At 38.9% G+C, this 15952-nt stretch overlaps 1 protein-coding gene and 1 long non-coding RNA gene across 2 annotated transcripts in view; one reads left to right on the top strand and one right to left on the bottom strand.

Moving 5' to 3' along the window:
• LOC143287178 (transmembrane protein 53-A-like) overlaps nucleotides 1-15393 on the top strand; it is a 34708-nt gene extending 19315 nt beyond the window's left edge. The window contains exons 4-6 of the mRNA XM_076595122.1: nucleotides 11324-11672; nucleotides 13158-13609; nucleotides 15163-15393. Coding sequence (XP_076451237.1) covers nucleotides 11324-11672; nucleotides 13158-13609; nucleotides 15163-15343 — 982 coding nt within the window. The 3' untranslated portion in view covers nucleotides 15344-15393. The remainder of the gene's footprint in view (nucleotides 1-11323; nucleotides 11673-13157; nucleotides 13610-15162) is intronic.
• On the bottom strand, nucleotides 6509-9408 carry LOC143287335 (uncharacterized). The gene is made up of 3 exons (XR_013055943.1): nucleotides 8934-9408; nucleotides 8082-8238; nucleotides 6509-7497 (listed from the first exon to the last, which is right to left on the bottom strand). It is a non-coding gene; the product is annotated as an uncharacterized LOC143287335 (long non-coding RNA).
• Nucleotides 15394-15952: the final 559 nt, after the last annotated feature.

Raw genomic sequence — 15952 nt, forward strand, 5'->3', positions numbered from 1 at the left:
TAAAATACACATGCCTGTATACACATATAGATGTAAAATACACTTGCACATATTTGACAGATAGATAGATACAGATATAGATAATAAGATATATGTGAGTTTTAGGGTACAAATTCAAGTCAATTATAGATTATTTCATGTAGCAGTCTCATTATCTCAAAAGAATGAGAGAGAAAACATTTGCCATCAGAGTAGACACAGGGCAGCAAAAGGTGGAACACTGCTGTGTGGCACCAATCCTATGTCATCTCCATCTGGAAAGGTGTCAGTATGTTCCCCTCACCTGCATCATCAGTGAACTTGACCATCATTAACATTATTATTAACTGTTACGGCTATAGATCAGAGAAGGTTGCCAAACTGGCTGACAAAACTGTGTTGTGGGTAGCTGTTAGTGTTAGGTGCACATGTATGTTAAAATGTATGTATCCATTTTGTGTGTGTGGGTATGTGTGTTAGTCACATTTTGTTGTGTGTATGTAGCATTGATCTAATGTGTTATATAAACAAAAGTGTTTGTGATTGACAGGATTATGACAGGATCCATGACAGACTTGCCCTTTCACTGTGAACACTGAAAGGTAAGATCATCTTTTCTCTTTAGATGGCTAGCACAGTACGTAACAAATGACCAAGGTTTCTTATATTTAGTGTTTTGTTGAAACATGGCTATGAATAGTATGATCATTATCATCATTAATATTATCAATCTTAACTGTTACGGCTATAGATCAGAGAAGGTTGCCAAACTGGCTGACAAAACTGTGTTGTGGGTAGGTGCACATGTATGTTAAAATGTATGTATACATTTTGTGTATATTCTATATCTTTATTTAAATATACAAGTTGTAACATGTATGTAGAACTTATATATAGATAGATAGATACATTGATTGATAGATATACATATAAAATACACATGCATGTATACACATATACATGTAAAATACACTTGGCACCATAAAATTTTATCATTACAAAGTTTAAGTGTCCAGTTCAGCTTCAAGTATCTGCCATCAAACGGGTTGATAGATCAGATACATAACAAGTAGAAGTTTACACTCGCATATTAATTGACATTTGATCACATGCAGCCACAGCAGAAGCTTTGGACACTTGTGCATGTTGTTTGCACAAAACAGTGCGTTGCTGTGTTGGCATGCACTTTTTCTGAAATAGATGCCTTGATCAGGAAATTTGGGATTGTTGAAAAAACTTGCTTCACATATATGATGTAGATCTATAGCTCTTTCTCGTGAGATGGTCCATTCTAATTTGAAGAGGGTTTGTGGTGTGGAGGGTATACTGCCTTGTACTGGTGTTGTAGGCATGGAATTATGGTTAATCAGCAGACAGTGAAATGTCAATAAAAATTGTAGCATAAGAAGAAGACCAGATTTAAATGCTTAAACATAATCCATTGTTTTACTTTTTTTCTTTAAATTGCAAACTATTCAGTAAACATTAGTGCTAATATATTGTGTTTTACAAAGTGAGCTTCACATTGGTTTGTATATGACATTCTGACAAATGAATACATGAATAAACTTGATATGTTACTACCCCATGGAACTGATACCTTGTCGTGGTGGAGTAGCTTGAGTGCTTCAGTGACCTGTCGAGCTATGTCATTTGATGTGTCACATGCCTGGTAGGGCCTCCCATGCTGGACAGGTTGTGGGTATTTGTTCCACAAACTATACCAGCTGGCATGATGCACGCATTTTTGGGTTTCCCTTGCTGAAAAGGTTGTATGGTAGAAGCCCGACAAAATTCAGTTGCAAACACGTCTTTGCATATTTATCTCTTATGACTGACAATTCGTCGTCCTTCTGTTTCAGGAAATGGACATCAGCTAGGACAGGAACAACAGAATCTTCTGTGAGAAAACCTGTATGCTTTTGATCTAAATAAACACAATACAATACAACATCATAAGCCTCTGTTGCTTGATCAGTTGATGTTTGGTTTGTTGAAGGTGCTGTTTGTGTGCCCCTGTGGGGATGTCAGGGACTCTTTCCATTAAAATACTATGCCCACCCTCTGGAAACCCTCTCCTGAAAATTTATCATTTTATATGTCACTTTTCCTTTTCTGTCATTTATTACTTCAGCCATGCTATTCATTCCCATCCATTTTTTTCAAGATAGCCATGATTATTTATTTTTCTGGACTTCATAATTGTGCATTCTTGCAAAGCTGTATTCAAATTTGGACCTAGGATATACGAGTTGCCTGCTGGCATTTTTTTTTGTTTTCTATGCCTGTTATGTACAATTTGCGTATTATGTATAATTATGTCAATGTTCAGGTTTGATTGGTTTACTCTATCGATAGATTAATGGAAAGGCCAATTTGATGCATGTAGTTATATGTGCATGCATACGACTATTCATGCACACACACACACACACACACACACACACACACACACAAAATCCCTCCCCCCACACCCCCTTTTTTTTTTATATACAAGATCAAGATCAATATTATATGACACACAGTCACACACAAATTGGTTTTTTTTTTAATGGCTAACTCATGTTCAAGATTTTAAATCCCAAAACTAAGTTCATGGCAGAAACTATATTACATATTTAATTCAGCATTTTTATGAATGAGAAGTAGCCAAAATGAAAACCATCACTGTGGTGATTGATATTCAGTGTCCCAACACATTTACCACTCTGAATAAAGTCCACAACTTGCTGCAACACAAGCAGCCATTACTTACATCTAACCGAAGTCATGCTTACCAAAAATAAACAACAAAAATCAATAATAATAATGATATTAAAATAAGATAAATGAAGATATCTTATTTTAATAACTAACCAAAGTCACACCTACCAAAAAAAAAAAAAGATAATGATATTAACTCTTTCATCCCTGCAGCACGGTTTTCCGGTTTACAGGATTTTTACCTTTCATTCCTGGAGGCCGGAAAACCGTGCAGCAGAGAATTCCCCCTTTCCTTCCTGCAGCCCAGAAAATCGGTTCTCGCGGTAAGCACTTTGAACTTCCCGCGAGTCGCGTCATCAGTGTGCGTCATCTATCCTTGACCGGGTCACTAGCGGGGCAGTGTTTATGAGTGGAATGGATGCCAGACACCCCCTTCCCCCTCCCTAGGCCGTGGGAAAGTGGGCGCCGCTACATTCTTGCTGATGTGCTGTGTAGACACACGGGCACAGAAAAACAATGTGTAGAAAGTTCGGATTGTGACCAGTTTTCTGATGATGAGTTTCACAACGCTCTAACAGATAATGATTTCGATCTGTTTCAAATGAATGACAAGGAGAGAGTGCAATTAGCTGTTGCTACAGAAGCACAGATAGCGGGTGATGAAAAGTTAAAAAAGTAAGAAGTGTAAAAAATTGTTGTGTATACTTGTGCAGTAACTGGCATGACTGCTTCAAGGTATATCACACATGTGTCACCTTTGTGTGGCATATTACGTGATGATTGTGACATGGACATGCATATTTAGAGACAGTATTGTTTCTGAATAGTTTTTGTTCAAGAATTGTGTAGATAATGAACTGATTCTGGCTCAGTGACTGCTAGTGTAGTGAAAGGCATATAATATTCTCTTTGAGACAAAGTTCAAATCATTCATGTGATAAGGACAATAGTAGTGACAATTGTGACAGTTTTTCATGGATATGACTAGCAGTGTGGCACTGAGATACATGCGAGGCACTACTCGGTAAGTACCTGCATGATGTGCATACTCTGCAAGCAAAACACTGTCCTGCATGTAGTACGTAGTTGTATGCATTGTGTTTGACCCCAAAGTCACCTGTTTTACACCTGAGTGTCACCAGAGATGTCACCCTATATTGTCAACAGGGTCTCAGACAACTTCTCACATCAATTCTGAACACAACAGTATATGACAATCTTAGTGTACTGTAATGAGCCGCGTTACCGTAAGCCTCCAAAATAAGAACCCTGCTTCATACTTTCTTTCTCTTCTCTAAATCCAGGAATGAAGGGAATATGCGAATGGTAGGGATCTCAGAACAAGGGGGAGTAATGGTTCATAGAAAAATAGGAACGAAAGAGTTAAGATAAATAAATGAAAACAAGAACATCACTACAGTTAAAGCATTTCAGCTAAAAAGCTGGCCCAGTGCTTCCCTCATTGAACGACAAGCAACCTCCAGGTTGATGACCACTCCCTCCAACCACCTGAGCTCATCTTCTTCCACCACCAGTCAGTCATTTCAGAAACCATTTCCATCAGTACATTCAAAATGTCAGTTTCTCAAGATGGTGGCATTAGAACAAACTCATATATGTGCTAAACCACGTCTACCACACAGATGCCTGATCAGCAGCATAACCCAATACATCAGGCTTTGAGTGCATGCATATGTTTGTGTACCCATCGGGGTAGATTTCGTCTGCACAACTTTTGCCAGAGGACAAACACTTATGTTGCCATGGGTTCATTTTCTGTGTGCAGTATGCTTCCTGCACATTAGATTGGTGTATCGTTGCATGATTTTAAATAAAGTATGAGAAGACGGATGAGACATGGATTTCAAACTCGGACTGTCACGGTTAACAGTGTAAACGCACACTGTCTCTCTCTCTCTCTCTCTCTCTCTCCATTGTCAATCACAGAGTATTGGGAACCGGGCTTTCACCAACATACACATATTTCATAAGGACATGGAGTGATTACCAGGTATATAATATACTTGCAATTTTCCTTTCTATGCATTGAACCAAAAAGTTGTCATTTGGACAGGATTCACACATGAGCCATGAAGGCTTTGCCTCTTGTTCAAGTGAATCACAAGTGAGTCTTGAAGGCCTTGCCTCTCTTGTTGTGTTTGTGGTTTTTCATTTCTTATCTTTCTGTTTAAAAAATCAACATCATCTTTATCTGCATGGATATCTACACTATTACAGCATGAATCTGTATGTGTGTCACTGTGAAGGAAAATGAAATAACTGAATAACTAAATAAATATATAACTAAATAAATTTGATGAATTGAAATAATAAATGAAATAAAAACAGAAATATAACAGAAATGAATAACTGAATAAAAGAAGAAGACGAAGAAACAACAGATAACAATGATGATGAAATTAATGAGTAAGTAAACAGACAAATAGATATAAATAAATACTGTTTATGAACAGAGCCTGATCAGTGCTCTTCAAACCTGTACACCCATTCAGCATGTGAGTCTGGAACAAGATAAAGACCTGGCTATGGATCTGAATGGACTGGGAGCCCATACTTCCTGCACAATGACTGGAGTTGAACAAGCATCACAGATGTTCGTGAAAAACAAATATTTCCCCTCCAGCAAAATTGCCAAACACCTCCCTTCAAAACATTAATTTTGATGAACAAGAAGAAACATTGATTCAAACTGAACAACAAGGAAAACAAAAAAGCTAAACAGTTTATTATGAGAAAAAGCTGCAACTGACCAGGAAATGTTTTTCTTCCTTTTCTTTTGTGTACAAATTGAAAGCACACCAATGTAACTGCGGAAACATTGATTCAAACTGAACAACAAGGAAAACAAAAAAGCAATAGTTTATTCTGAGAAAAAGCTGCAACTGACCAAGAAATGTTTTTCTTCCTTTTCTTTTGTGTACAAATTGAAAGTACACCAATGTAATTGTACAAATTGAAAGTACACATACACATACCATATAATAATATATATTTATGCATATATGTGTATTTGTATGTGTGTGTACATGTATGTATGTGCATGTATCTATGTGTACATGTACACACACATATATAAAAGATATGCATATATTCACACTGTATATACTTGTTATACATGTGAAGATACATACACACACACACACAGAAAGAGATCTGTGTGTGTGTGTATGTGAGAGAGAGAAAGAGAGAGGGAGATCTCTGTGTGTGTGTGTGTGTGTGTGTGTGCATTCATCTGTGTGGGTGGGTGTGAGTATGCAAAGCCTTTTCCTCAGGGAAAAGGTTACTTGACAGTACTTCCTGCTCCTTTGCGGCTCTTCATTTCTCTCTCTCGTTTCCTCTCTCTCTCTCTTTCTTTCTTCATGTCTCTCTCTCTAGTCATTATAACAATTGTTATCATTGTTATTGCTACCATCATCATCATCATCATCATTATCGTCGTCGTAGTCATCATTATTAATGATAGTTACATTTCGCAGCTGTTGCTTGTCAGAGACCACGCTCCGAACGCTTTCCAAATGGGAGTCATTAGCACAACAGGCTGCCCACCTGGGTTAGAGCCAACTGAAAGCTGTCTCTAGGCGTTCGTCATTTGTTTATTGTGTTATTCAGTCAGGCTTCAGCTACGGCCTGTGTACACACATGTATGGATGAGTAGTTTTTCCTTCCCTCCTTCCCCCCACTTCTCTCTCTCTCTCTCTCTCTCTCTCTCTCTATATATATATATATATATATATATGTTATATATATATATATATATATATATATATATATATATATATATAATTGTGACACTCCACCACGAAATGAGTCGCTTTGCACCAGAGGTCGATTTTTAGTTATTGGTATATCATAAATCTGCAATAAATGAACTTTACAGCGAAAAAAAAAGTTTGCAAATCGGATGATTCTGTGAAAAGTTATTGTGATTTGAAGTTCTAAAGTCGCGAAAGTAACGAACTGAGAAATCAAGGCCGAAAAGTTTTGGAACATGTTCATAGCAACCACATACTTCTAAGCAAGATATGTTCATGAAATTTGGCACACACATACTTAGTGGCAATATCCACAACTGCACAAAGTTTGGAGGAAAAATATTGAGTGTGTTTGATTTTATTCAAATAAGAATTTTCTTCTTTTTTTTTTAAATAATTGCAACTGAAGTGTTTGTATACTTACTTTTTAATCAGCTCAACATGACTAAAAAACCTTCCAGTTTTAAGAATAGTTTTGTTGTGGTGTGTTTGTGGTCCAATTACTATGAAACTTTTGCTTTGTATAGTATGTGTACTAAAATTTATGCCAGATTAAAGGTAAAAAATGCTAAAGCATGATGCCGAATCATGTAATTGTTGTAATTCAATGTGCTCACTGGCTTAGTGTGCTTGTGATATTACCATAATCCATACAACAAGCACAACAAATTAAAACAAAAAAGATCCACACAACAAAACCGCTCATACAAAAGGTACAAGTTCATGTGTGTTTTATCCCAGCATAGCATCAAATGAAATACACTTCATAATCCAAATGAACACTTCAAACACTTCATCTGCAAAGAAAACCGACTTGTCAAACCCATACTTCACACAATAAAGACACACAACTTCATCAAACAAACACTCAATCTGCTAAAAAAAATTTTAAAAAAATGTGCAGATATGTGGCACAGGTAATCAATTCTTGTGGTACAAAGTGTTAGTCATCAGGGTGGATGGTGTTGATGTTGAAGCTTCTTCCTCCACTCTTTTTTCTCCACCGGTGGTGTCAGTATGTTCCAAAAATGCATGGTTTATCCTGAAACAGTTTGTCATGTAATACTTCTTTATCTCTTTTCATTTTCTTTGTTTTGAATTATTTTCTATATGTTCTACAGTTTATTCATTAATGCTAATAATGTCAGATTAAATATCAACAGTAATTTCAGTTTTGTACATTTACATCACAGCTTTCATTCTTTACACAGGACTTTACAAAATGCTTTACTTCCAGTTCTATGTATTTTATCAGTAAATAAAAAAAAGAATACACTTATATATATATATATATATATATATATATATATATATATATATAATCAGGCAAAGCAGTTTACTGATAATAAAAGTATGAAATAGTGATTATTAAAGCTGTATCACAATGAGTATCAGTGTGCATATCAGTGTGCATGTGCATGACATGCTGCAATCCATTAAGTTACTTTATGCATAGTGGCATGTCAAGCACATGCACACTTATATCATTTATGTAAATGTCTGTGCAAAAGTTTACAATTCCATACATGTACATCTATACAAAGTTTGTAAAAAGAAACTAAGTTTGCACACTTCATGGTAAATTTATACTATAAATCATAGTACATTAACAGTTGACTCACTCACTCATAGATAGTTCACCAGCAGACAGTTCTTTAGTTGACAGTGTAGTTAGTGTGGTGGTGTTGCCTCTCCTTCTGATGACATGACTTGCCAGCAGTGATCTCAGAATTATTCACTGGTGTACAGGCAGGCATATAAAATACCATCATATCTTTCAGGGCTGAAAAAGAAATTGAACTATTAGTAATACTGTTTGTATTTACTGTTGACACAACTCTATATTTATTTACCTCAAAACAACACACACACACACACACACACACACACACACACACACACACACACCAACCTGACACACATTCACATAAAATATCCACTGAAGCAAATTCTGTGGAACTGAAAACTGTTCATGATGTCATGCCCCTGTACCTCTCCTTGCTCAGTTACATATAATGGTTAAACTGTGAAGGGACAGTGTGTGTGTGTGTGTGTGTGTGTGTGTGTGTGATACTGTCTGAGTATGTGACTCACTGTGTGACACACATTGTGTGTGTGTGTGTGTGTGTGTGTGTGTGTGTGTGTGTGTGTGTGTGTGTGAGTGAGTGACATGTATACACACTGTGTCACACATTGTGTGTGTGTGTGTGTGTGTGTGTGTGTGTGTGTGTGTGTGTGTGTGTGTGTGTGTGTGTGTGTGTGTGTGTGATCTTCTTTTAATTTACATTCTGTTAATTTCCTCAGATTCACTTTATTCTTTTAATCATTTTTATTCCACATGTCAAACAGTGAATGTCTGTTCCAATGTAAGACAATAAATCAGTCTTGAGTCAATCATTGTTCAATAAATTATTTCAATTGATTATATCATCATTATATTTCAGTATTTTTCAATGTGGGTAAAATAAGAATGCTTACCTTCAGACACTTCAGCTATATCCAGTCCCCCAGTCACTTTGCTTGCATATTCCTTGTATGAGCTGTGAGAAACACAGTTCTATCACTTCAGTGCAGCAAGTCAGTTTCACTTGTTTCCATGTCAGTCACAACACTGATGGGACCTGGTGCGTGTGATTTAGGCAATTACAGGCGAAGGCTTCCAGCCTTTCTGTATCTAGTGCAAATGTTGATTCGTCATCTACATCAAAATTAATATTATTGTTGATAAAAGCTGAACGACAACCCTGCGTCGTCTGCTTTCGAAATCAGCGTCTCCTTCGTGTTCACTGAGATCGATTTCATGACCATCAGCCTAGTTGGGATGGTCAGTTCCATCAATGAAGTACTGGGTTAGAAACTCACAAATGTCGTCTTCTTCACTGAATGGCAAAATGTGTGCAACGCAAGTGTATCTTGTCAGGAAATCACCAAGTCACTCTTGAAAAGCGTGCTTCCGAACCCTGCGGCCATGTTTATTTGAGCTAGCGTGCTGAATGGCTGGTTTCGTCACGTGGCCTCTCTCGGCCAATGACAGAGGGGATTTTCCTTCATAGTGACGCATTGTTTACGTAGTGTATCCTTATTTTGAAAGCGATGATTCGCTCGTAGTTAAAAAAAAAATCAACCAATGAGAAGGACATAGATTGAAAGAGACGGACTTGACTTTTAAAACAATGTATGATTCGACCGGTCGATTCCAAGAGATGAGGGAGGGCAAGCTTGTCAAAGTTGATCGATTTCGCGAAGTCATAGGCGATCAGAATGATGGGTTAGGCATTTTAAGCACACTTTTAAGGCAAAAGAAGACACAATTATGCCTAGATACTTCAATATGAGATAAAAGAAAGCCTAAAGTTTACTATGAAGTCAAAATCTGAAAATCGACAACCCGCCTAAAATCGCCGCTCGCGAAAAAGTTGGTCAGGTGCAAAGCGACTCATTCCGTGATCGAGGGTCACAATTATATATATATATATATTTAGAGAGAGAGAGAGAGAGAGAGAGACGCTTGACGCTTTGATGTTTTACTGTCATTGACTGTACAGTCCTTGTGACAGGGGGTAACAATACATTATCAGGAAACACAAGATCAAACAAAGAAACATAATATAAATCAACATTCTCATCACACATACAAATAATGTATATACCGACAATGGGACAAACATAAATCAACTGATCACTTCGGTCAGCTCCACCATCCAAAATGAATAAATATTCTTGTATACACATGCACACAATCATGTGTATCTATCAAATTATCATCAAATAATATGTCCTATAATTGTGTTTTTTTTCCATAAATGAATAAATGAATTTTGCTTTACTCATACTTGTACATCCAAACTTCTGTTTATCATTTTCTTTCGAAAATCCCATGGAGAGAGAGAGAGAGAGAGAGAGAGAGAGAATCTATGTTTTTGATCAACAGATGTTTATTCATCTATTTATCTGTTTTTCTATTTATTTTCATGCGATTGTTTTCTTTGGTCCCCTTACGATGGAGGTTGTAAACATATGATACATAAATGCAATCATTAACTTTACTGGTTATATTTTCTGTGCTGAAGATGGAGGCTGAAAGAAATTAAATCTATTAACTTTACCTTGATTACTCAAGGTAGAGCTTGTAGACATAATAATTTTGATTATTTGTTGGTCCCAGCTGGGTAGGGTGTGTGTGTGTGTGTGGGGGGGGGGGGGTCCAGAACGTCCCAATGGGGATGGTTCAGGATCTGGAAGGGTTCCCTGAGGGACGCTTCAGGAAAGCTAGACATTCCTCAGCAGACCTATGGAAGGGGGAGGGGAGTGGCAGGGGGTGGGGTGGGGTTTATAATGTGGGATGTTAGACCGGGGTAAAAACCATGGAGGGTAACCACAGGCAGCTGCACTGGTCTTCCTGTGTGGACTGTCCACAGACATATACAGTGATGATAATATATATATATATATATATATACACACTATATAATGATGTAAACATATACCTCAGTGGGACTGTGTGCAGAAACACAGTACATAGACTGTCCACAGACATATACAGTGATGATAATATATATATATATATATGTATGTATATATATATATATATATATATATATATATAATGATGTAAACATATACCTCAGTGGGACTGTGTGCAGAAACACAGTACATAGACTGTCCACAGACATATACAGTGATGATAATATATATATATATATATATATATATATATATATACTATATAATGATGTAAACATATACCTCAGTGGGACTGTGTGCAGAAACACAGTACATAGACTGTCCACAGACATATACAGTGATGATAATTATATATATATACTATATAATGATGTAAACATATACCTCAGTGTGACTGTGTGCAGAAACACAGCACGGTGCTGGCACTCACCACCACCCAGCACAGATGTCTTGCCAGCAGTCACCACCTTCAACACTCTTCCCCTTCCCACAACAACAACGAAACACATCGTCACTACCACCGACATCGACGGGTTTGAACTCTCCTCCCTGGGGCCCCGTGGCATCCTTCACCCACGCCCCCTGGTGGTGCTGATCGGGTGGCTGAACGCCAAGAAGCAGCACCTACACAAGTACCAGGAGGTGTACTGGGGGCAGGGGTTTGACGTGCTGACCATGTGTGTGTCTCTCAAGGACATCGTGCGTCCCAGGACGGGCATCAAGAACACTGCCAGGCTGCTCAACGTGCTACAGGTCTGTGTGGGTGTGGGTGTGGGTGTGGATGGGTAGGTGGGTGGGAGGGTGTCAGGGGAGTAGGTGGGTGTGTGCGTGTGGTTGGGAGGGAAGGGGGAGAGACGGGGAGCAGAGTGGGGGGGAGGTGTGTGGTGTGTGTGTGGATGGGTGGGAGGGTGGGTGTGGGGGTTGGTGTGTGTGTGTGTGTGTGTGTGTGTCTGTGTGTGTGTGTCTGTGTTTGTGTGTTTGTGTGTGTGGATGGGTAGGTGGGTGGGAGGGTGTCAGGGGAGTAGGTGGGTGTGTGCGTGTGGGGGGTGGGGAGAGGAGGGGCAGGGTGGGGGGGGGGGAGGTGTGTGTGTGTATATGTAAATGGGTGGGTAGGTGGGTGGGTGGGTGTGATGTGTATGTGTGTGACCGCAGAAGTGTGTGTGTGTGTGTGTGTGTGTGTGTGTGTGTGTGTGTGTGTGTGGGTGGGTGGGTGTTTATTGAAAGCGCAAGATACAGTTTATATGTGTGTATGTGTGAGAGAGAGAGAGAGAGAGAGAGAGAGAGGAGGGGGTTAGAGAGAGAGAGAGCACCAGTGTCAATTAATGGCTCACATATTGCTTTTCGACTGTGTTTTTGGCTTAGCTGTTCATGATGTCCTGTGCCATAAACAGCCGTTGGTGTATTAAAGGAGAAGCCAGTTGTGGATCTCAGGCAGCCTTCTCTTGATTTGTTGATATTTTATTAATACAGATCTGCTTTTATGGAGTCGTTCAGAACTTTTCGTGGTCAGTATATGAACCACCATCATTCATCGTGCTCTTTGTGGATTGCTCTAAGTTTTCTGCCAGCACAGCTTGAAAAATCGTGTGTGTGTGTGTGTGTGTGTGTGTGTGTAAGCAGCAAATGGAATTCACACACTCCCCCAACCCCCAGCATAGTTCACTGTCTCTTTCTGCATGAGTGCAGTTTGTTTGCAGGAGGAGCTGTCATGATGACAGAATTACACATGTTACAGGAGAACGAGGAGCTGTCTGTACACTGGAACAAACTGGAGTTACATGTGTTACAGAACGAGGAGCTGTCATGATGACAGTTACATGTGTTGCAGAACAAAGAGCTGTCATGATGACAGAATTACATGTGTTACAGAACAAAGAGCTGTCATGATGACAGAATTACATGTGTTACAGAACAAAGAGCTGTCATGATGACAGAATTACATGTGTTACAGAACAAAGAGCTGTCGTGATGACAGAGTTACATGTGTTACAGAACAAAGAGCTGTCATGATGACAGAATTACATGTGTTACAGAACAAAGAGCTGTCATGATGACAGAGTTACATGTGTTACAGAACAAAGAGCTGTCATGATGACAGAGTTACATGTGTTACAGAACAAAGAGCTGTCATGATGACAGAATTACATGTGTTACAGAACAAAGAGCTGTCATGATGACAGAGTTACATGTGTTACAGAACAAAGAGCTGTCATGATGACAGAATTACATGTGTCACAGGAGAACGAGGAGCTGTCCAGCCGTCAGGTGGTGGTGCACGGATTCTCCACTGGGGCCTTCATCTACACCCAGCTGCAGCTCATGATGCTCGGGCGTCAGGGTCAGCAGGAGGAGACGATCCACCAGCCGGGCAAGTTGGGCACCCGGGCAGCGGACCCCTCGCCCCCCTCCCGCTCCTCCCCCAGCGACCTGAGCTGCCGCCTGGTGGGCGTGGTGCTGGACAGTCCGGCCTACCTGGAACACATGCAGCACGGTATGGCCAACGCCGTCACTGACAGCCCCACTGCCCGCACCATCGTCAGCCGGGCCTGGCTCCTGTACCTGGCCGCCTTCCCCAGGTCTGTCGCCTTCCACTTCCGGGAGTCACACCGCGTGTTCCATCACAACCCCCTCCCCACCCTTGTGCTCTACTCCCCTGTCGACCTCATCTCCTCGGCAGAGACGACAGAGAGGTGGGGGCCTGTTGTAGAGCAGTAGTGGTGGTGGTGGTTTTCGGGTGCTGTTGTGTATTTGATTAAATGTAACAGACACCACATGTACTGTTGTGTGATTGATTAAATGTAACAGACACCACATGTACTGTTGTGTGATTGATTAAATGTAACAGACACCACATGTACTGTTGTGTGATTGATTAAATGTAACAGACACCACAGGTACTGTTATGTGATTAATTAACTGTACAGACACCACAGGTACTGTTATGTGATTAATTAACTGTACAGACACCACAGGTACTGTTATGTGATTAATTAACTGTACAGACACCACAGGTACTGTTATGTGATTAATTAACTGTACAGACATAATAGGTACGGATGTAGGATTGGTTAATTGTACAGACATTACAAATATTAGTCTGTGATTAAATAACTGTACAGACACTATAGCTACTGCTATGTGGTTAATTGATACAGACATTACAGGTACTGATCTTCGATTAATTACCTGTGCAGACATTACAATTACTGATTTGTGATTAACTGTACAGACATGACAGGTACTGATTTGTTATTGATTAATTGCATGGACATTACAGATACTGATTTGTGATTAATTAAGTGTACAGACATTACAGGTAATGCTTTGTGCTGGTACTGATATGTGATTAAGTAACTCTACGGAGGTCACATGAACTGATATGTGATAAATTGAATGTATCGACATAACAGGTACTGATATATGATTAATAAATGAAATGTATGGACATAACAGGTACTTATACATGATTAATGAATTAAATGTATGGACATTACAGGCACTGATATATGATTAATTAAATGTATGGAAATTACAGGTACTGATATATGATTAATGAATTAAATGTATGGGCATTACAGGTACTGATATATGATTAATGAATTAAATGTATGGACATTGCATGTACTGATATATGATTAATTAAATGTGTAGATATTACAGGTACTGATATATTATTAATTCAATGTATGGACATTACAGGTACTTATCTGTGATTAATTAAACGTACGGACACTACAGGTACTGATATGTGATTATTAAACTCTACAGACATTACAGGTACTTACCTGTGATGAATGGTACGGACATTACAGGTACTAATCTGTGATTAATAAACTGTAGAAACATAACTGATATGGGAATAAAAAATTGTACAGACATTGCAGGTACTGATGAATGACGGATTAAATGTACAGATATTACAGGTGGTTTGGAACTATTCTGTGTTTATTCAACAGTGTAGACATAACAGGTACTTATATGGGATTAATGAACTGTACAGACATAACACATACTGATATGGCATTAATTAATTTCATGGACATTACAGGTATTGATGTGTGATTAACTACCTATACAGACACCACAGGTACTGATATGTGATTAACTACCTATACAGACACCACAGGTATTGATGTGTTATTAACTATCTATAGTGACACCACAGGTACTGATGTGTGATTAACTACCTAGACAGACACCACAGGTACTGATGTGTGATTAACTACCTGTACGGACATCACAGGTATCTGGAGGAGTGGCGTGAGAAAAGGTTTCCGGTCTTCGCCTGCAAGTTCCCAGATTCCCCCCATGTGTCTCACTTCCGGGACTACCCAGACCTGTACCTGGCGGCCCTCACCTCTTTCCTCCGGCGCCTGGACCTGAAGGCCCCGCAGGGTGTGGGACGGGATGGATTCAATGATTAAAAGATAAAGAAAAACGGGAAAACAAAACGAAACAAAGCAGAACAGTTTTTTTTTAAAAATAATAATAATAAAAGAGAGAGAGAGATCAATTTAACTAAACGATTTCAAACATATCTGAAAAAGAAAAGAAAAGAAAAAAGTCATTCACCCTATGTGAAGGAGATTAATATTGTTTTCTCATTTTTGGCCACAAAGTGTTCAACATTGTGTTCCATTTTTTGTCATATCAAGTCTGTACTGTGATATCCAATCTGGGATGTTCTTAATGCTCTTCTGATCCGCAATGATGTCTTTACTAATGTACATGTTTGTATACATACATACATACATATACATATACATATACATACATACATACATACATATATATATATATATATATATATATATATATATATATATATATATATATATATATATGTGACCAAGCGCGCTATGCTTGCTCCAACACTATTCACGCACAAGCCAGAGCAGACGACGTTTTCCGTCCTAACCCTTGCATAGTATATGTGACGTCACTCTGCTTACATCATTTTGTCCTCCTCGCCAGGCCACCTGCTGACGGCTTGACCAGTGTCGCGTTGTGGTACGTCATTGGCTGAGAGCAAA

Source organism: Babylonia areolata, chromosome 11, assembly GCF_041734735.1.
Source record: "Babylonia areolata isolate BAREFJ2019XMU chromosome 11, ASM4173473v1, whole genome shotgun sequence".
NCBI lineage: Eukaryota > Metazoa > Mollusca > Gastropoda > Neogastropoda > Buccinidae > Babylonia > Babylonia areolata.